The 21,037-nt window shown below is 44.1% G+C and overlaps 1 protein-coding gene across 1 annotated transcript in view; it reads left to right on the top strand.

The window, feature by feature from the left end:
- cacna1c (calcium voltage-gated channel subunit alpha1 C) overlaps positions 1-21,037 on the top strand; it is a 268,853-nt gene that overhangs the window by 214,336 nt on the left and 33,480 nt on the right. Inside the window, exons 33-35 of the mRNA XM_033038368.1 lie at positions 8-145; positions 10,243-10,308; positions 15,167-15,258. Coding sequence (XP_032894259.1) covers positions 8-145; positions 10,243-10,308; positions 15,167-15,258 — 296 coding nt within the window. The remainder of the gene's footprint in view (positions 1-7; positions 146-10,242; positions 10,309-15,166; positions 15,259-21,037) is intronic.

The raw sequence follows: 21,037 nt of genomic DNA, 5'->3' as shown, positions 1-21,037 counted from the left end.
TTGTGAGGTTATCCAGAATTCAGATGAGAACTCAAGGATCTCAATCACCTTCTTCCGTCTGTTTCGGGTGATGCGCTTGGTGAAACTTCTAAGCCGGGGTGAGGGAATTCGGACACTGCTCTGGACTTTTATCAAATCATTTCAGGTGAGAAAACTTATAATCAATTGTGACTTTTTGTTTTGCTTCAGCAGAGTCAAATCAGTTTTCCTTTTTAGTATCTAACTGCAACAGAAAGTGGTTAGTTTACTTTAGTGGCCTCTTTATGGTATGCTTGTAAGAGACTGTGCTTGTCGATGGGCTTATCTTCTGTAGACACAGTCTAAATAAGGTCTGTCCTAACGGGATCGCTACAACACTCATGATCACATTTTAAACAACGAGACCCATTTATTTCAAGAACATCATAAATCATGGTTTAAAAAGATCAGTTCTGCAGAGCTGTAGCAATAGTTTAATGTTTTTTGTTTGGAGATTTTGTACCTTGAGAGAAGCGGGTGTTACCAAACTTCTGAATTCTCTGGGGTGGAACCCTCTCCAAGACAGACGTGAAGCTCACCGTTTGACCTGTGTTTACAAAATGTTAAATGGTCAGCTCGACATAGATTACAAGACCTACACCAAACCCAAGCCAATTAGGAGCAGACGAGGTCATTCGATCCTATTTGTGATTCCAGCTACCAAGACAGATGTGTACAGCAATTTGTTCTTCCCCCGCACAATTAAAGCATGGAATAGTCTCCACCCTACCATAGTTACCCAACCAGATGCAACTAAATTTAAGGTAGCTCTTTCTTCCCAAAAACCCTTTCTGGCTTAAGCCCTCCCTCCACCACCTCCAGTTTAAATTCCATTTGGAATATTTTGGAGGACCAAGAAACCAAGAAGAAACCTTGATTCGAAAATATCCTTGATGACATATCATTTTTTTTAAAGAACTATGAGCAGTGGCAGACTGGTCAGGGTGTCAGCTTGCCCGATGGCAAGTGGGCCCCTGATGAAGTGGGCCCTCTATATCAAGTGGGCCCCTGATGAAGTGGGCCCCCTTTGTCTCCTGGCAACCAATATTTTTAGACCCAGTCTGCTACTGACTATGAGTTAAAGCCTAGAACTTCTATTACATTTTATCCAAACGTTTATCATTTATCAATGTTATCAGCGTCTCCCAAACACTTTAAAAATGTCCCATTGAGATCACAATCATCAGTTACAAAGTTCTGAGAAAGGCACTGGCGGATTTCTCCGTGTGAAGTCGTGTTAATTCACGTCTGAAGAAGAGTTTCGGCCCGAAACGTCGCCTATTTCCTTCGCTCCATAGATGCTGCTGCACCCGCTGAGTTTCCCCAGCAATTTTGTGTACCATGTTAATTCAAGTTGGGTATGCAATATTATATTGATCTATCACACAAACTCACAACTGGCAGCACTTGGTCATGCAGTTTGAATCCTGAGAGCCAGGCCTCATAACTACTGGAGACTATTGCCCCTTCAAGAACAGATGTATAATGAGAGTCAGAAGGAGGTAAAGTTTTCACAAGGTCTCAGAGAGACCAGGATAAATTGATGGATAACAGTACCCACAGAAAGAATGTTCTTTATGCTAAGAATCCACCAAGACCCTTCTGGACTACTGTAAGCCCTCCTGCCAGGAGGTGTTAGGGTGGGTTCTGTAAGAAATAATAACTCATGGGTACAACTTAGGAATGGCAACACATTAAGAAAGCTCCCAATTTGAGCCAATCCTTCTCTGCTCTTCACCTGCCCATGTGGGTTGGATAGAAAGTAAATGGTCTTTTCACCTGATGAAGTTGGGTGATCTAATGCAGAAGTGAGTAGCAGACTGTGAGATAAGGCATAGGTCAATGTCAACAACCTAGAATGATCCAGAGATTAGGAAGCTGAAATTGACTCTGATCTTGAGCTCCAGTCCGGGAAGGCGAGGATAAATGGGAAGTTTGGTGAGGTCACTAATCTCCGTGAGTACTGCCTTGCCTGCATGAACATTGCTTTCCAGACGAGTCTTGCGTGAGCAAAGCTCTCCATAAAACATGGAGATGAACCAAGTATACAAGAGGGATCACAGGCAGCCATAGAAACCGTAATGGTTCATGGTGATAGTTGGCACTTCCAGTATATTTTGTGACCTTACTTTTTGTGAGGTTTACCTTCCAGCCATCCAGAAATATAAGATTCAGATGTAGATTGTAGTTTGGAGATTAAAAAGCCATGGAAAATGCAAGGAAGGTTCAGTGGTAAATAAGGGCAGTGCGGAATGTAAAACTGCAAGACCACAAGTGATGTGAAACAGCCTGACAAAGAATAGGAGTCTGAGTGTTTGCTTTTTTAATTACACGCTTTTAGTGGAAACATAATTCGTGGCTGCAACTTATTCTGCCAGTGAGAATAGTTGTTTTCAGATCATTGAGGTTCAGAATTATGCCGAAGATACATTTATGGGGAAGATTTATGCCAGAATATATTTCTGCTGTTATTGAATCAAGTCAAGTCATAAGTCACAAGTCACATTTATTTATATAGCACATTTAAAAAACAACTCTCGTTGGCCAAAGTGCTTTACATTTGTTATAAGAATAGTATAAACAAACAAACTACATATATACATATAGCCCTCGCTCAGTGGACGTCAGGAAAGGCTTGAGAGTATAGATAAGTTTTTAGTCTTGACTTAAAGGAGTCGATGGGTCCTATAGCGAGACAGGCTGGTTGAGTTGTGTAGTTTTTATTATCAATAACAAACGGTAACAAAACTCGATAACATGCGTGCCTAACTAGCTAACACAAAAATAGCTCCTGTCGCTGGCAGGAGCGCTGACGGCTAAGCTAAAAGACCCGCAAAACGAACCCCCGCGGTCACGTGACCGAGCCGACCGATGACGAGGGTTCTGACCTCCCCAAACCACCACTAGGTGCCGCTACAATCCCCTGTAAAATCAGGCTTCAAATTTCATACTGGGGGGGATTTGTGTGTTTTACTTACACCGTGAATCTGTCTTTCACGTGGGGCACACTCGCCCACTTAATTATGGCTCAGTTTGGTACAGCACAAAATAAATCCCATTTTGCACTGTTTCTCAAACAAGCCGGCTTATTCAGGCCTGGGCAGTATTCATTGGGATGCAGTCTGAGAGGGCTCAAAGTACTTCACTGACTCAAAACTCTTACTGCATTGTATACCATTCGTGTTGCAATGATTACATGTGAATTTCCCATTTCTTTTGGCAATAATTCACCAATAACTATGCCACCTCTGCTGAAGTTACCTCTGGCTGATCGACAGACGGGACTTTTCTTCCTGTGGTTAAAAATACATTCTTCCATTTGTTTGCTCTATAAATAGGTGTCACAAACTGACTCCCTCTTATCACATGTTAAAGAAGGAACTGCAGATGCCGGAAAATCGATGGTAGACAAAAATGCTGGAGAAACTCAGCAGGTGAGGCAGCATCTATGGGGCGAAGGAAATAGGCAACGTTTCGGGTCGAGACCCTTCTTCGCTCCTCACCCGCTGAGTTTCTCCAGCATTTTTGTCTCCCCTCTTATCCCATGATGAGTTTTATTGCCCTCAGCCAGATTTACAAACATCCTATTTTAACTTTGCTCCTGCTGACTAGGCCTTGCTTCCCTAACCTCATTACTGCCTCTCCTAACATGACCTTTAACTTGCCTTTATTGTGTTGGCCTCATTTCCCATCATGTATCTTCAGTATGTAAGGCCCTTGGGTCAACCATATTACAATCTTGCTCAATGAAATTCCCACATCATCCAGCAGTATGAAATTCAGAAATGGGCACAGAGTTACTCTTCTCCATAGTAAACCTAACGTCAGTTTCCGCCACTTCCAACGTGACCCCACCACTCGCCACATCTTCCCATCTCCCCCCATGTCTGCTTTCCGCAAAGACCGCTCCCTCCGTAACTCCCTTGTCAATTCTTCCCTTCCCTCCCGTACCACCCCCTCCCCGGGCACTTTCCGTTGCAACTGCAAGAGATGCAACACGTGTCCCTTTACCTCCCTCCTCGACTCCATTCAAGGACCCAAGCAGTCGTTCCAGGTGCGACAGAGGTTCACCTGTATCTCCTCCAACCTCATCTATTGCATCCGCTGCTCTAGATGTCAGCTGATCTACATCGGTGAGACTAAGCGGAGGCTGGGCGATCGTTTCGCCGAACACCTCCGCTCGGTCCGCAAGAACTTACCTGACCTCCCGGTGGCTCAGCACTTCAACTCCCCCTCCCATTCCCCGTCCGACCTCTCTGTCCTGGGTCTCCTCCATGGCCAGAGTGAGCAACACCGGAAATTGGAGGAACAACACCTCATATTCCGCTTGGGGAGCCTGCATCCTGCGGGCATGAACATTGAATTCTCCCAATTTTGTTAGCCCTTGCTGTCTCCTCCCCTTCCTTAGCCCTCGGGTTGTTTCCTCCCATCCCTCCGCCTCCTCCCCCTCCTCCTCCTTTTTCCTTTCTTCTCCCCGCCACCCCCCATCAGTCTGAAGAAGGGTTTCGGCCCGAAAAGTTGCCTATTTCCTTCGCTCCATAGATACTGCTGCACCCGCTGAGTTTCTCCAGCATTTCTGTCTACCTTCAACTGCACAATGCCCACTTTCTTTCAATGTTGTAAAAAGGAAATTCTTGGCCACAGCTTTGAAACAATCCAAGCAGGCAGTGTACTTCAAGTTAATGGAGCAGTTGTGAAGCGATTTTATCTTAAGGCATACTGTTATGTACTGATATTTTTAAGGTCAGGGGTCAATATTTTCATCAACATAAATTATTTTGATTGTTCGACTTTGATGATTGAGTAAATTAGGTTTATGAATCATGGAAAAATTGCTGCATCTTGTTAGTTTTGAAGCATGATTGAATTTGATGAAAAGATATCATGCCTTTTAAGTATTGTCGGCCAAAGCCAACGTGCAGTTTGAAGGATGCAGGACTTTTAAACTTCAGACTTTAGCTGCATCAATAAATTTATAGATACATTTATTCTAATCCATAATCCATTCCATGTTCATATAATTTTATGAGGGCTGTCCTACCTAGCATGGGATTCGCAATAAAAACCCACGTGCAGTTACAAGTAATTTGGAAAGCTAACAATGAGATCATATATCGCCAGGAGAATTAAATACAAAGATAATGAAGTCGTGTTTTAGTTATATAGGGCACTTGTGAGACCTCATCTGGAATGAAGCATTAACCTCCTTATTTAAGGAAGAGTGTTAATGCAGCTCAGGGGAGGTTTATTCCCCGACACCTAGAATTGGCTTAAGAAATACTGTAAGAGCAAGACTTCTATCGGCAGAGTTTGGAAGATTGAGAGCTAACTTGATTGAATCGTATAAGATCGTGAAGGGGGTCTTGACAAGGTGGGCGTGAAGAGGATGATTCCTCATGTAGAAAATCTAGAGCTAAGGATCACTGTTTTAAAATTAGAAGCTGCTATTTAAAGAGAGATGAGATGAATTTTTCTCTCTCGTAGGTTGGCGCCTATGGCAATTTCCTGCTCCAAAGCCAATGGAAACAGCCTCTTTATAACTTTTCTTTGACAATAGACAATAGGTGCAGGAGTAGGCCATTCGGCCCTTCGAGCCAGCACCGCCATTCAATGTGATCATGGCTGATCATCCACAATCAGTACCCCGTTCCTGCCTCCTCCCCATTTCCCTTGACTCCGCTATCTTTAAGAGCTCTATCTAACTCTCTCTTGAAAGCATTGAAGTAGAGATTTATTGATACCTAACGAGCATCGAGGAGCAAAGTTCATGCAGATAGACAGAAATACAGAGTTGAGTCTGCCAAGATGGGGTTGAATGCCACAGCAAGCATGTAGGGCTGCAATCCCTGCTCTGGTTGTGAACATGGATGCCATCTGCTTTGAGGCTATCAGAAAATATTGCCTTGTGTGTGCCCGCAAGATGCTGGAACATATAAGAAACAAAACTAGAAATAGGTCAACTAGTCTGCTCTGCCACTCAATACACTGATGTTTGACAATCCATTCCGTCTAAACCCCATACAACTTAAATTACAAGTAGATAAAACTCATCCTGAATCACTAATACATTCAACATCCACTTATGTTCAACATTCACTTCTCTCCTCCTTGCTGATCATCAACACAGGGGCGTGATCAGTCCCCTGCTCCACTCTCTCTATACCCATGACTGTGCAGCCAGACAGTTCCAAGCCCATCTTTAATTCACCAATGATACCACCTTTATCAAACAGATGACGGGCAACAGTGAGTCAGAGCATAGAAGGTGCTGGCTCGAAGGGCCGAATGGCCTCCTCCTGCACCTATTTTCAATGTTTCTAAGGGAGGTAGATAATTTGGCTGAGTAGTGCCAGAACAACAATCTTGCTTTGACCAAGCTGCTGATTCTTAACATTCAGGAAGGGAAACCTATGGGACCATGCACCCATCTTCATCAGCGGGATGCCAGTGTAGTCAACTGCTTCAAGTTACTGGGTGTGAACATCTCTGATGATCTGGCCCAGACTAGTAAAATGGTGCATTTACAAAGAAATCTCACCAAGTGTCAAACTTGCAAAGTTTGAGGAGATTCGGCATGTCGCAGAATACTCAATGCGTACATGTACGATATAGAGCATATCGATTGGTTACATCACCGCCTGGTTCGATATTTAGAATGCCCAAAAATGAAAGTGTGGACTTTGCCAGGTCCATCATGGATACTGACCTCCCCATCATCAAAGGATCCACAGAAAGCAACACGTCAAGAGGCAGATCATTTCATCAAAGTTCCACTCTGTGGTCTTGCTCTCAACTTACTGCTATCATCGGGATACAAGTACAGGTGCCTGAGAACAGCTTATTCACAACAACCAAAGAGCCATTCCCCTCATTCATTAGCAGATGATTCCTCAACATGGAATCTTTAAAAATGGCATTCCATTGCCAGAATTGCAGTCACACAAAGATGATTGAACTGTTTTGCCTATGGAGGTTAAAGTCATTGTCACCGAAAAAAACTTTTTTTGGCCTCAAGATTATTCCAGGCTGCCAGCTTCACAAAGCTCAGGCTGTGCTTGTGCAGACAAGGCTTAGGGCCAAGGCCTGCTTGACCATAAAGAAATAAATGTTGTGCAAATTGTCAAGTGTCCAGAAAGCTCACATGGTACCTTCATTTGGAGGGTGTCCACTTTGTCAGATCAATATCTCAAAGACTGCATCGCCATTACCTCTTGCTGAGTAACAAGAGCTGGGCTTGTACACTCTGGAATTTAGAAGGATGAGAGGGGATCTTATTGAAACATATAAAATTATTAAAGGATTGGACACGCTAGAGGCAGGAAACATGTTCCTGATGTTGCGGGAGTCCTGAACCAGGGGCCACAGTTTAAGAATAAGGAGCAGGCCATTTAGAATGGAGATGAGGTAAAACTTTTTCACCCAGAGAGTTGTGAATCTGTGGAGTTCTCTTCCTCAGAAGGCAGTGAAGGCTAATTCTCTGGATGCCGTCAAGCGAGAGTTAGAGCTCTTATAGATAGCTGAGTCAAGGGATATGGGTAGAAGGCAGAAACGGAGTACTGAATGTGGATGATCAGCCATGATCACAGTGAATGGCGGTGCAGGCTTGAAGGGACGAATGACCTACTCCTGCACCTGTTGTCTAATGTCCATGACACTTAATTGAAACCAATGGTACGACCAGGGCCCCAGTAGAAAATGACAATCTTGCGACAAGTGAGTCCTCCCCTTTGATATGAGAGAGAGCAGAACCAATTAGCTGTTGAACCTGAATCGTGTAAGTGACTCCCTTGTGTTCTCTAATCTTTCACCCCCAGAAAAATTGAAAAAGGGTGGTAAATGTAACTTTCATGTGTTTAATTATACAAATCATGAATATTTTCTTTGTACTCTGCACACTAATTTCACTGTCAGTCTAATGTGGATTACCTGCAGAAGAATGATAATTCAAAGTACCCGAAAATTAATTAATGTGTGAAACCTAATAAAAAATCAAGCTGAAATATTATACAGACACATTTATTAACAATACATATTTGAATGTCATCCTGCTACCTTAGATGGCTTGGTGCCCGTCTGAATCCAATGGAACGGTGCTCTCTATCAATGACAGAGGCAGCAGGTGTCCATGAAGATGGATGGTCATGATGTTACATAGAAACATAGAAAATAGGTGCAGGAGTAGGCCATTCGGCCCTTCGAGCCTGCACCGCAATTCAATATGATCATGGCTGATCATCCAACTCAGTATCCCATCCCTGCCTTCTCTCCATACCCCCTGATCCCTTTAGCCACAAGGGCCACATCTAACTCCCTCTTAAATATAGCCAATGAACTGGCCTCAACTACCTTCTGTGGCAGAGAATTCCAGAGATTCGCCACTCTCTGTGTGAAAAATGTTTTTCTCATCTCGGTCCTAAAAGACTTCCGCCTTATCCTCAAACTGTGACCCCTTGTTCTGGACTTCCCCAACATCGGGAACAATCTTCCTGCATCTAGCCTGTCCAACCCCTTAAGAATTCTGTAAGTTTCTATAAGATCCCCCTCAATCTTCTAAATTCTAGCGAGTACAAGCCGAGGCTATCCAGTCTTCCTTCATATGATAGTCCTGCCATCCCAGGAATCAGTCTGGTGAACCTTCTCTGTATTCCCTCTATGGCAAGAATGTCTTTCCTCAGATTAGGAGACCAAAACTGTACGCAATACTCCAGGTGTGGTCTCACCAAGACCCTGTACAACTGCAGTAGAACCTCCCTGCTCCTATACTCAAATCCTTTTATTTTCCCTTTGGAGGACATGCTTCTAATGACTGTGTTCCGCCATAAAGTGCTGCAGTCTGGAAATGCAGGATAAAGGTATAACAGCAGCCTTATTGTTTGAGAGCCGGTGAGAGTGTGGGTAGGCAGGGGTGAGGTGAGAAGGTGTTGGAGAAATGCTGACATCCTTCGGTGAGAGTGAGGGGGGAAGGGAAAGCACAGTCATACTCTTCAGGGTCAGTGGGATTCAGGGGACCAAGCCAATGATGGAGCGTGGATGTACTGTGACCTAAGTCGTACATCCTTCGTGTCCATGTTCAAGTTCATGTGTCCCTGATAGGACAATGAAATTCTTGCTTTGCTTCGGCACACAGAACATAGTAGGCATTGATTACAAAACAGATCAGTGTGTCCATATACCAATATATAAATATATACACACATGAATAAATAAACTGATAAAGTGCAAATAACAGATAATGGGTTATTAATGATCAGAGTTTTGTCCGAGCCAGGTTTAATAGCCTGATGGCTGTGGGGAAGTAGCTATTCCTGAACCTGGTTGTTGCAGTCTTCAGGCTCCTGTAGAAGGTAGCAGGGAGATGAGTGTGTGGCCAGGATGGTGTGGGTCTTTGATGATGTGTGTGCCAAATGTGATGAACACGTACTGCATATCCGCCCTCTTCTTACTAAACGCTTCTATGTTCTCTCTCTCTCACATCTGCTCCCTGCCCTGGTAGAACAGTAATCTGTGCCTGATGGAGACCAGTTTGTCGTTGGATGGCAACAAAGGGTCTGTTTCTGGACAAGGATGATGACTTCATAGGTGACTTCCTTCTGTGTCTGAGAAAGACCAAATTATTCATGAGTAGCATTCCCCCTGTCCCTTACCTAACTACAGTCAGCTTCTGGATTCCTGATCAAACATGCTTTGAATGTATTCAATCTTATTGCATCTGGAGATGTCCAATTGCTTGCAATGTACGTACACTCTGCATTGAGTGCCGTATTTGAAATGGCTTTCTTATCTGAATAGTTCAGTGCAAATGTCTGTGGACAATTTAATATGTAACGAGCACCCTGCACCAATGAATCAACTGCAAAATGTAATTCATAAGATCTATTTAACAAATGATAAGCATTCTCTTTAGCCCTGCAGAAAATGGAAGATTTCTTACAGATAGGTGATCCATTTGTACATTTAACTAATAAAAACGTCATCTTTTATAACAGTCCTGCAATCCAATCATCTCTGCAGTAAATACTGTCTGGTTCCATTGGATTTTAGAAGCTATGTGTAAAAGACCAAAGACACTGTAGAAATAGGCCTGGTATTGTCTTCTTTATATAATACATTCTAATAGCTTTCTATTACCAGAAGATACGAATTTCATTCCATTTGTCAGGAATACCTGCATCCAGTGGAGCTACCATGCAACGTCAGTTAATAGTGTTCTAATTTTCATTACAGGCTTTACCATACGTTGCTCTTCTGATAGTAATGCTGTTTTTCATCTATGCCGTGATAGGAATGCAGGTAAGAGATCTTTTATCATTTAGGAACTAGCTCCTTTTAAACACTTAACTATATTTACATAGAGACCGGGAGGTCTATATTCAATGTGTATTTTGACACTGGTCTCATGTTAGGTTATACCTGTTATTAATGTAATCCTGATCCCTATGTATCAATACCATTGTTATGTTTATCATTATTTTGCTGTTTTTTATGTTTTATTTTTGTGTTTTTTGGAAAAAAACACAATAAAAAGATTTTAAAAGAAAGAAAGGAACTAGTTTGTTATATATCATTAAGAGATATATAATGAATACTTAGCAACAAATGCATATTATTACAGTAGCCTGGCAGCACTTATTTAGATTAATGTTTAGCACATATGGTACTGAATGCTGATGATTTATTCAATATAGTTACAAATATTATGGGACTTAATAAATTGCATAGAATTAATGAGTGGTACTTTTGCTCCGGATGCAATTGGGCATGCCTACCTTTCTCCAGATAAATGTACAACAGATAAACCTTTTGCCCATTAGAAGAACAATCTAAAACTATTATGCAATCAGAGATATTCTGGTAGATTTACCAAGAAATTAAACATCCCCCTCCTCCCTCTAACTTTAAACCTAAGGAAGAAGTAATCCATTCATCTTGAACAACAACCAGAACAAAAAAGTCTGCATTTATCCATTCATTGATGCTGCTCATTCACGTTAGGAAACTTGGTTTTATCCATATATCCACCTAGAAGCAACAGGAATTCAAAATGATGGCTTACGTAGAACATGCATAGAGCAGCACAGCAAAGCAACAGACCATTCGGCCCACTGTGTCTGTGCTGGCCATGATGCTAATGTAAACTGATTCCATTAGCCTGCACATGGTTTATATCGCTCCATCCTTGCCTGTTCATGTGCCTGTCTAAATGGTTTTTAAATGTTGCTATCATACCTGCTTCCACCGCCTTCCAGGCATCTATCACTGTGTAAAAAATCTTGCCTGGCAAATCTTTTTAAACTTTCCCCCTCTCACCTTAAACTATACTCTCGACTATTTGATATTTCCACCCTGGGGGAAAAAGGCTCTAACTATGTACATTATCGATGCCTGTCATCATTTTATACACTTTAATCCCATTGCCCTCAGCCTCCAATGCTCCATAGAAAACAATCCAGGTTTGTCCAGCCTTTCCTTATACCTAATAAACTCTTATCCAAGCAATATCCCAGTAAACCTATTCTGCACCCTGTCCAAAAGCCGTCACACCCTTCCTGTAATGGAGTGAACTGAATTGCACACAATATTCCAAATGTGGGCTGACCAATGCTTTCTACAGCCGCAACATGGCTTCCTGAACTTTATACTCAGATTCAGATTCAGATTCAATCTTTATTGTCATTGTGCAGTGTACAGTACAGAGACAACAAAATGCAGTTAGCGTCTCACCAGAAGAGCGAACATAGAATAATGAACAGTAAAATAAAATAAATATATATATGTACAAACAGTAGTAGTAGTGCAATTTTTCTGGGGGAAGGAGTGTCCTGGGGGGGGGGGGGGGGGGTGATTGGCAATCACCAAGGTGCAGAGTTAAGTAGTGTAACAGCCGCAGGGAAGAAGCTGTTCCTGGACCTGCTGGTCCGGCAACGGAGTGACCTGTAGCGCCTCCCGGATGGTAGGAGGGTAAACAGTCTGTGGTTGGGGTGAGAGCAGTCCTTGACGATGCTGAGCGCCCTTCGCAGACAACGCTTGCTTTGGACAGACTCAATGGAGGGGAGTGAGGAACCGGTGATGCGTTGGGCAATTTTCACCACCCTCTGCAGTGCTTTCCGGTCGGAGACAGAGCAGTTGCCATACCATACTGTGATGCAGTTGGTAAGGATGCTCTCGATGGTGCAGCGGTAGAAGTTCACCAGGATCTGAGGAGACAGATGGACCTTCTTCAGTCTCCTCAGGAAGAAGAGACGCTGGTGAGCCTTCTAGATCAGAGTTGAGGTATTGTGGGTCCAAGAGAGGTCATCAGAGATGTTGACCCCCAGGAACCTGAAGCTGGAAACGCGTTCCACCTCCGTCCCGTTAATATGGATGGGGGTGTGCGTGCTAAATGCCCCGACCAATAAAGGCAAGCATGCGGCATGCCTTCTTTACCACCTTCAACTTGCATTGCCTCTCATAGGGAACTATATTCTTGCAACCCAAGATCTTTACTGCTACAAGTCCTGTCATTGACCCTATATATATTCTCTTACATTTGACCTTCCAAAATACAGCGTCTCGCACTTGTCCAAATTAAACTCAATCTGCTATTTCTCTAACAACATTTCCAACAGATCTGTACCCCGTTCTATACTTTGACAACTTTTCTCACTATCCCCAACTCCACCAATTTTGATGCAGTCTTTAAACTTATTAATCAAACCACCTATTTTGGATGAAAGTCACCAATAATAGAGGCCTGAACACTGATCCCCACGGAACCCAGGTCACAGACCCCCCGGTCAGATAACATTCTCCTCCACTAGGCTCCGTCTTCCATGGCCAAGCTAATTTTGAATCCAATCTACCAAGTCTTTGAGGATCCTCCAGTTTAAATTCCATTTGGAATATTTTGGAGGACCAAGAAACCAAGAACCAAGAATCCTATGCACCTTAATCTTCTACATCAGCGTACTCTGAGGGAATTGTTAGATGCTTTCCTAAAGTCCACGTAGACAACATCCACTGACTTTCCCCCATCAGTCATCTTCATCACGTCAAAAAATCTCAGTCGTTTAAAGACATGATCTCTCCCGCACAAAAGCCATGTTGACTATACCAAAATAGTCCATGCTTTTCCTGATATGAGTGAATCCTATTCCCGGGAATCTTATCTGGTAATTTCTTTCCCACTGGTTCTCGAGCCCATAATTTCCTGATTTTTGCTATGCCCCTCTTGAAACAAAAAGAACAACACTGGCTCTTCTCCAGTTGTCTGGGAACTCTCCTGTGGCTAATGAGGGTAAAAAGATTTCAGTCGAGGCCCCAATAGTCTTCTGTCTGTGGTAGACAAAAAAGCTGGAGAAACTCAGCGCGTGAGGAAGCATCTATGGAGCGAAGGAAATAGGCAACGTTTCAGGCCGAAACCCAAGGGTTTCGGCCAGAAACGTTGCCTATTTCCTTCGCTCCATAGATGCTGCCTCACCCGCTGAGTTTCTCCAGCTTTTTTCGTCTACCTTCGATTTTCCAGCATCTGCAGTTCCTTCTTAAACAGTCTTCTGTCCGCCCTCTCCCAATAAACTGAGAGAGATCCCATCAGATCTTATCTACTTTCATGTTCTTAAAAATTGCCAACACCTCAAACGTCTTGACACCTTAATGTTTTTTTAAATACCTACCACCTTAAGCATTTTGATATTAATAAAGCCAGGAATTTCAGCATACACTTCTCTGATCTCACTATCTATCCTCCTTGTCTTTCCCCTCCATGAACACTGATGTATGAATGAATGAATACGTTTATTGGCCAAGTATTCACATACAAGGAATTTGCCTTGGTGCTCCGCTCACAAGTAACAACACGACATACAGTAACAATTAAGAATGACACATAAAACATTAATAATAAAACATTACAGTTTAAACGTGTGAATTAAATAAAACACCAGAGAAAAAGGAGGCTACAGAATTTTGGTTATTGAGTAGAGCTACTACTCGTGGAAAAAAGCTGTTTTTATTTCTGGCTGTGGTGGCTTTGAATGTCCGGAGTCGCCTTCCAGAGGGAAGTGATTCAAAGAGATTGTGGCCAGGGTGAGAGGGGTCAGAGATGATCTTGCCCGCTCGCTTCCTGGCCCTTGCAGTGTACAGTCCGTCAATGGGGGGGGGGGGGGGGGGGGGAGGGAGGTTACAGCCAACAACCTTATACTCATTTAGTATCTCTCCCACTTCCTCAGGCTCCATCCCGAAATTCCATCCATTGTTCTTGAGTGGTCCTACCCTCTTGTTTTTAATGTATGTATACAATAACTTGGGATTCTCCTTACCCAATTTACCAAGAACATTTCATGGCCCCTTTTTAACCCTCCTGATTCCCTGCTACTTTTGTAATTCTCAATAGGCCTTCTCCTAAACCCAGCTTCTGCTTCTCAAACCTTAAATAAACCTTGCATATGTGCCGGTTCCTTTTTTTAACTAAATATACAATATTTCTTGTCACCTAAAGTTCATGAACTTTGTAATTCTTGTATTTCATTCTCATCTCTGTATTTCTTTCTTTCTCTGAGTTGTGGTGGAAACACAAAAACATTGCTTTTTGTCTTACCGATATTTCTGCTCCGGCAGTGAGAATGTTAATAAACAGTGGTATCAATTTCAGGTGAGAGAAGGGATGATTTGTGGTGAGTTGGAGCTCAGAGGCAGGAAACATGTTCCCGATGTTGGGGGAGTCCAGAACCAGGGGCCACGGTTTAAGAATAAGGGGTCAGCCATTTAGAACGGAGACGAGGAAATACTTTTTCACACAGAGAGTGGTGAGTCTGTGGAATTCTCTGCCTCAGAGGGCGGCGGAGGCCGATTCTCTGGATGCTTTCAAGAGAAAGTTAAATAGAGCTCTTAAAGATAGCGGAGTCAAGGGATATGGGGAGAAGGCAGGAACGGGGTACTGATTGTGGATGATCAGCTATGATCACATTGAATGGCGGTGCTGGCTCGAAGGGCCGAATGGCCTACTCCTGCAACTATTGTCTATTGTCTATTGTTATCTATGCGTCTTATTCTCTACTTGTGTAATTAATGCATGTGAATGCAGTGTTATATTTCTAGATTATGTCAACCAGGAACAAAAGTACAAGTAAATGAGATGATAATTAATATAAATGTGTTTGTTTTATTATTTTAGGTGTTTGGTAAGATAGCCAATAACGATGCCAATCACATTAACAGGAACAACAATTTCCAAACATTTCCACAAGCTGTTCTGTTGCTCTTCAGGTTTGTAATCCACTTGTACTTCTGAAGCAACCACTCAGTTAGCACTAACAAAGATTGTGGGTATTTTAATGCTGCTAATCTCTTATTGTAGACCGAGACATCCTCTCTCTGCATAAAACATGGTGAGACAAAATGGTGAGACTTTGGAGTGTAATTACCTAAGAATGCATTCACTCACTGGCGAACAGTACAGTATACAGTATACAACACACATAAAACCAGTCATGATATTGAAATTAACATTCCAGGACTAATAGGATTAATAATCTCCAGGACTGAAGTCTGGTAACAGATCTTCTCTGTTTTTTTCTTGGCAGGTATGTATGAATGAATGAATGAATGAATGAATGAATGAATAAGTTTATTGGCCAAGTATGTACACATACAAGGAATTTGCCTAGATGCTCCGCTCACAAATAACAACACGACACACAGTAACAATTAAGAATGACGCATAAAACATTAAACATTAATAATAAAACATTATACTTTAAACATGTGAATGAAATAAAATACCAGAGCAAAAGGAGGCTACAGACTTTGGGTTATTGAGTAGAGCAACTGCTCGTGGAAAAAAAAGCTACTCTCTGTCTCAGCTGTGAATCAACGGAACACATTGAATGTCTATTAAACTGTGAGTGTGGTTTTATGTGGTTTGTGGTGTTTTATGTGGTTTTATGGTGGTTTCGCCCTGCTTGAAATGGTAGGAAACTGCACTTGAATTTGGTGGCCTTGCACCCTGCTTGAAATGGTATGAAACTGCACTTGAATTTAGTGGCCTTGCATCCTGCTTGAAATGGTATTTATAAGAGGAGAACCTTTTTTATGCACAAGAGTGAATTTATGGAATTCCCTGCCACAGAGGGCAGTGGAGGCCAAGTCACTGGATGGTTTTAAGAGAGAGTTAGATAGAGCTCTAGGGGCTAGTGGAGTCAAGGGATATGGGGAGAAGGCAGGCACAGGTTATTGATGGGGGACGATCAGCCATGATCACAATGAATGGCGGTGCTGGCTCGGAGGGCCAAATGGCTTCCTCCTGCACCTATTTTCTATGTTTCTATCTAAGAGCGGTAAACTTTAGAGTGCACTCAAAGCGAAACAGATTCATTTGTCATATTAAGAGAACTGGAAAATTATCTGAAAATAAATAAATTACAAGGATATGTGAAGATGGCAGATATGGATTATCTGGATTGCTCTTACATAAACCCAGTGAAAACATGAAAACAATGGTCCTTCTCCATACTACAATCATTCTGTGCTTCTGTGATCTTTTGACTGAATCTTCCTCTTAGATTGATTATATCAATTTACGAAGTCTAGCTAGAATGGCTTAATGTACACCAGGTGTGGTCTAATCAGTGTTTTGTTCGATTCAGATTATGATTTCCTTCATTTTAAAATAAGTTAACATGCTTCTCATGACTGCAATTTATTCCAGAACATAAAGTAATAAAGTCAGCACCTGAGCAAAGGTTGATTTTCCTTGTAAATTACGCTATATATCTTGAACGAATTGACTGTAAACAGTGCCTCAATACACCAGTTGGATTTGTAACAGTAGCAGCAACACCACCTGGTGGGTTTGCAAAATTCACCCATGAGAACACCACTGGCGATGTAGTTTATGGTTCAGCTCCTTTTGGACCTTGATCAACTGCAGAAACCTGGAACAAGACAGAGGTTAAATGCCACCATAGATGAACTCATCATTCAGCCCCAGAGTAATACTCTCCTGCTGAGGCCATATGCCAGCTACAATTCCCATTTGTGTAGAAAAGAACTGCAGATGCTGGTTTAAGTCGAAGGTAGACACAAAATGCTGTAGTAACTCAGCGGGACAGGCAGCATCTCTGGTGAGAAGGAATGGTTGACGCTTTTGGGTCGAGACCCTTTTTCAATCTGAAGAAGGGCCTCGACCCGAAACGTCACCCATTCCTTCTCACCAGAGATGCTGCCTGTCCCGCTGAGTTACTACAATAACTGTGACTACCAACACTTCCCATTTGATCTCTCAGCTTTGAGCCAGGGCTGATTTAAAAACCACCAACTCAATAATGGGGTCTCTAACCTTGTGAAGAAGTTAAATCATGATAAGAAATGTATAATTAATTCTTATGAACCAGTTTTTTGTGTATAAGAAGTGTATGTGTAGTGTGTGTAGGAAGGAACTGCGGATGCTGGATCTATTTTGATCATTATGTGTCTCGTTTAGAGACTTAGAAATAGTTCCAAATGTATTCAAGGCATTCCGTTAATTGCATTTAACTTTATTTTGGCATTTGAAAGTGACTTGTGGCTTAATTTGGCCATTTGTTTAAGCAACTAATTCCTCATTGATCATTGTATCTGTGAATGTCTCAACAATATTACAAGTGTTTTAAATGATTGCTCAGTAAAATATAATTAAGAGGGGCAAAATATTCAGTCTATTTTTGTTGCACTGTCCCTAATGGTATTGCAAAGCACATTGTCAGATTAATCATATGCAATAAGCTATTAAATATAAAATGTTTAATTATAATATAGAGATGAAGCTTGGAGCTGCGAAGAAGTGAGAAGATTTATTTAGGTTTTGGTTTGTTTTGTTATGTTTACTTTCAATCAGTTAATTGTGAACACGAGTGAATTTCAGCTGCAGTACTTTCGAGGTTTCTTTTTCTGTATCTTTCAAAATAATAAGATTCCTTGCAATCCTGACGGTTACAGCGTATTCTCAAAATTATGTAAAACTAGAACAAGTGGGGACCCAAGGGGGTCCCTGTCACAAGGGAGGCCTGGTCCTCCAATGCAACCCATTCCCCAACGCAATATTCCACCACTCACCCGTTTCCCCCAACGCAACCCGTTCCCCCAACGCAATATTCCACCACTCACCCAAAGCCCCCAACTACGCAGGGGAGGCCCATTTCCCCTTATCCCCCAGAACTCCCTCCCATTCCTCTTCACCCTCCCTCTTGTTAACCATTAAAAAATTGACTTTTCACTTTAAAAAAGCCAATTACACTTGCTGCCAGGACTCAGTGTCCTGTGATTTGCAACATTGTAATGGGCAGGGCCAGCAAGTTAAGTCAGCAGTTTATGTAAATGAGATCCCATTGTGACATCATAGCTGCTAACTGCCTCTGCAACTTGAACTGATTTTTTTTTAATTAGATTTTGAAAAGTTCAAAATGTGAATAACTTGTAAGATATACCATCAATCTGAATGAAATTTGATACACCACACCACAGTACAATGAAGAGTAAGGTGGTCCAAAAATTGCAGCGCTATCGTGGACCGTTTTGGCGTAATTCAGGGCATGACTCACCCAGACAGACAGACAGAAACGCATGCAAACAAACAGACTCACAAACAAACAAGATGAGTTTTAGTAATATACTAGACCAAGTGCAGACCCGTTGGGTCTGTTTCCCTAACGGCGTTTGCGGGGGGGGGGGCTGCGGCATCACACTCACATTAACCACCCCCCTAACACACAGGTGGGGGGAGGGGGGGTGAGAAGAGGGGAGGGAGGGGAGAGGAGGAGGAGGAAACGGGACAGATTTGGGAGGGAAAGGAGAGCGGGGTAGGGGGGGAGAGAGGGGGATGGGGAGAGAGATGTGGGTGAGGGGGGGGGGGGGGGGGAGGAGGGAGGGAAGGGGGGAGAGAAGAGGAAGAGTGGGGAGGGAGGAGGAGAGGGGTAGGGGGAGTGATGGAAGAGGGACAGAGGGGTAGGGGGCGGGGGGAGAGAGGGAAGGGGTGGGGTAGAGAGGGAAGGGGGGTGGGGGAGAGAGGGAAGGGGGGTGGGGGAGGGATGAGGAGAGGGAGAGGGGGAGAGGAGTGGGGAGGGAGGGGTAGAGGGGTTGCGGGAGTGGTGGAAGAGGGACGGGGGAGTGGTGGAAGAGGAACAGAGGGGTAGGGGAAGGGGTGGGGGAGAGAGTGGAAGGGAGGGGAAGAGAGAGGGGTGGGGGAGGAAGAGGGGTGGGGTAAGGGGAGAGAAGTGGTAGAGTGGGGAGGGAGGGGTAGGGGAAGTGGTGGAAGAGGGACAGAGCGGTATGGGGGAAGGGGGCGGGGGGAGAGAGGGAAGGGGGTGGGGTAGAGAGGGAGGGGGGGTGGGGGAGAGAGGGATGGGTGGGAGAGGGAGAGGGGTGAGGAGAGGGAAACATAGAAATTAAGTGCAGGAGTAGGCCATTCGGCCCTACGAGCCTGCACCACCATTCAATATGATCATGGCTGATCATCCAACTCAGTATCCTATACCTGCCTTCTCTCCATACCCCCTGATCCCTTTAGCCACAAGGGCCACATCTAACTCCCTCTTAAATATAGCCAATGAACTGGCCTCAACTACCTTCTGTGCCAGTGAATTCCAGAGATTCACCACTCTCTGTGTGAAAAATGTTTTTCTCATCTTGGTCCTAAAAGATTTATCCCTTATCCTTAAACTGTGACCCCTTGTTCTGGACTTCCCCAACATCTGGAACAATCTTCCTGCATCTAGCCTGTCCAACCCCTTAAGAATTTTGTAAGTTTCTATAAGATACCCCCTCAATCTTCTAAAATCTAGCGAGTACAAGCCGAGTCTATCCAGTCTTTCTTCATATGAAAGTCCTGACATCCCAGGAATCAGTCTGGTGAACCTTCTTTGTACTCCCTCTATGGCAACAATGTCTTTGGGCATTGTGACATCACACAATGGATCGTTCACCAGGGGCTGGGGCTGATTCTATGGGTGAGAAGCCAGTATTTTTTGAAATATTGAGGGGGGGGGGGGGCTGCGGCATCACACTCACATTAACCACCCCCCAAACACACAGGGGGGGGGAGGGGGGGGAGAAGAGGGGAGGGAGGGGAGAGGAGGAGGAGGAAACGGGACAGATTTGGGAGAGAAAGGAGAGCGGGGTAGGGGGTGAGAGAGGGGGATGGAGAGAGAGATGTGGGGGAGGGGGGGATGGGGAGGGAGGGGAAGAGGGAGGGAGGGGGATAGGGATGGGGGGAGAGAGGGGAAAGAGTGGGGAGGGAGAGTGGAGGGGGTGGGGGGAGTGATGGAAGACGGACAGAGGGATAGGGGGAAGGGGGCGGGGGGGAGAGAGGGAAGGGGGTGGGGAGAGAGGGATGGGAGAGGGAGAGGGGTGAGGAGAGGGAGGGGGGAGGAGAGAAGGGGGAGAGAAGTGGAAGAGTGGGGAGGGAGGGAGGGGTAGAGGGGTAGCGAGAGTGGTGGAAGAGGGACGGGGAAGTGGTGGAAGAGGAACAGAGTGGTAAGAGGAAGGGGTGGGGGAGAGAGGGAAAGGGAGGGGAAGAGAGAGGGGTGGGGGAGGGAGAGGGGTGGGGTAAGGGGAGAGAAGTGGAAGAGTGGGGAGGGAGGGGCAGGGGGAGTGGTGGAAGAGGGACAGAGGGGTAGGGGAAGGGGGCGGAGGGAGAGAGGGAAACGGGTGTAGTAGAGAGGGAAGGGGGGTGGGGGAGAGAGGGATGGGTGGGAGAGGGAGAGGGGTGACGAGAGGGAAACATAGAAACATAGAAATTAAGTGCAGGAGTAGGCCATTCGGCCCTTTGAGCCTGCACCACCATTCAATATGATCATGGCTGATCATCCAACTCAGTATCCTGTACCTGCCTTCTCTCCATACCCCCTGATCCCTTTAGCCACAAGGGCCACATCTAACTCCCTCTTAAGTTCCGATTGGACATATGTGAACATTGTGCATTGTGACATCACACAATGGAACGTTCACCATTGGCTGGGGCTCCTGCAAAGGCATATGTAAACGAATCCATTCCGATTGGACATCTGTGAGC

The sequence above is a fragment of the Amblyraja radiata genome, chromosome 19, assembly GCF_010909765.2.
Source record: "Amblyraja radiata isolate CabotCenter1 chromosome 19, sAmbRad1.1.pri, whole genome shotgun sequence".
Taxonomy (NCBI): domain Eukaryota; kingdom Metazoa; phylum Chordata; class Chondrichthyes; order Rajiformes; family Rajidae; genus Amblyraja; species Amblyraja radiata.
This window is presented reverse-complemented; position numbering and strand designations above follow the sequence as displayed.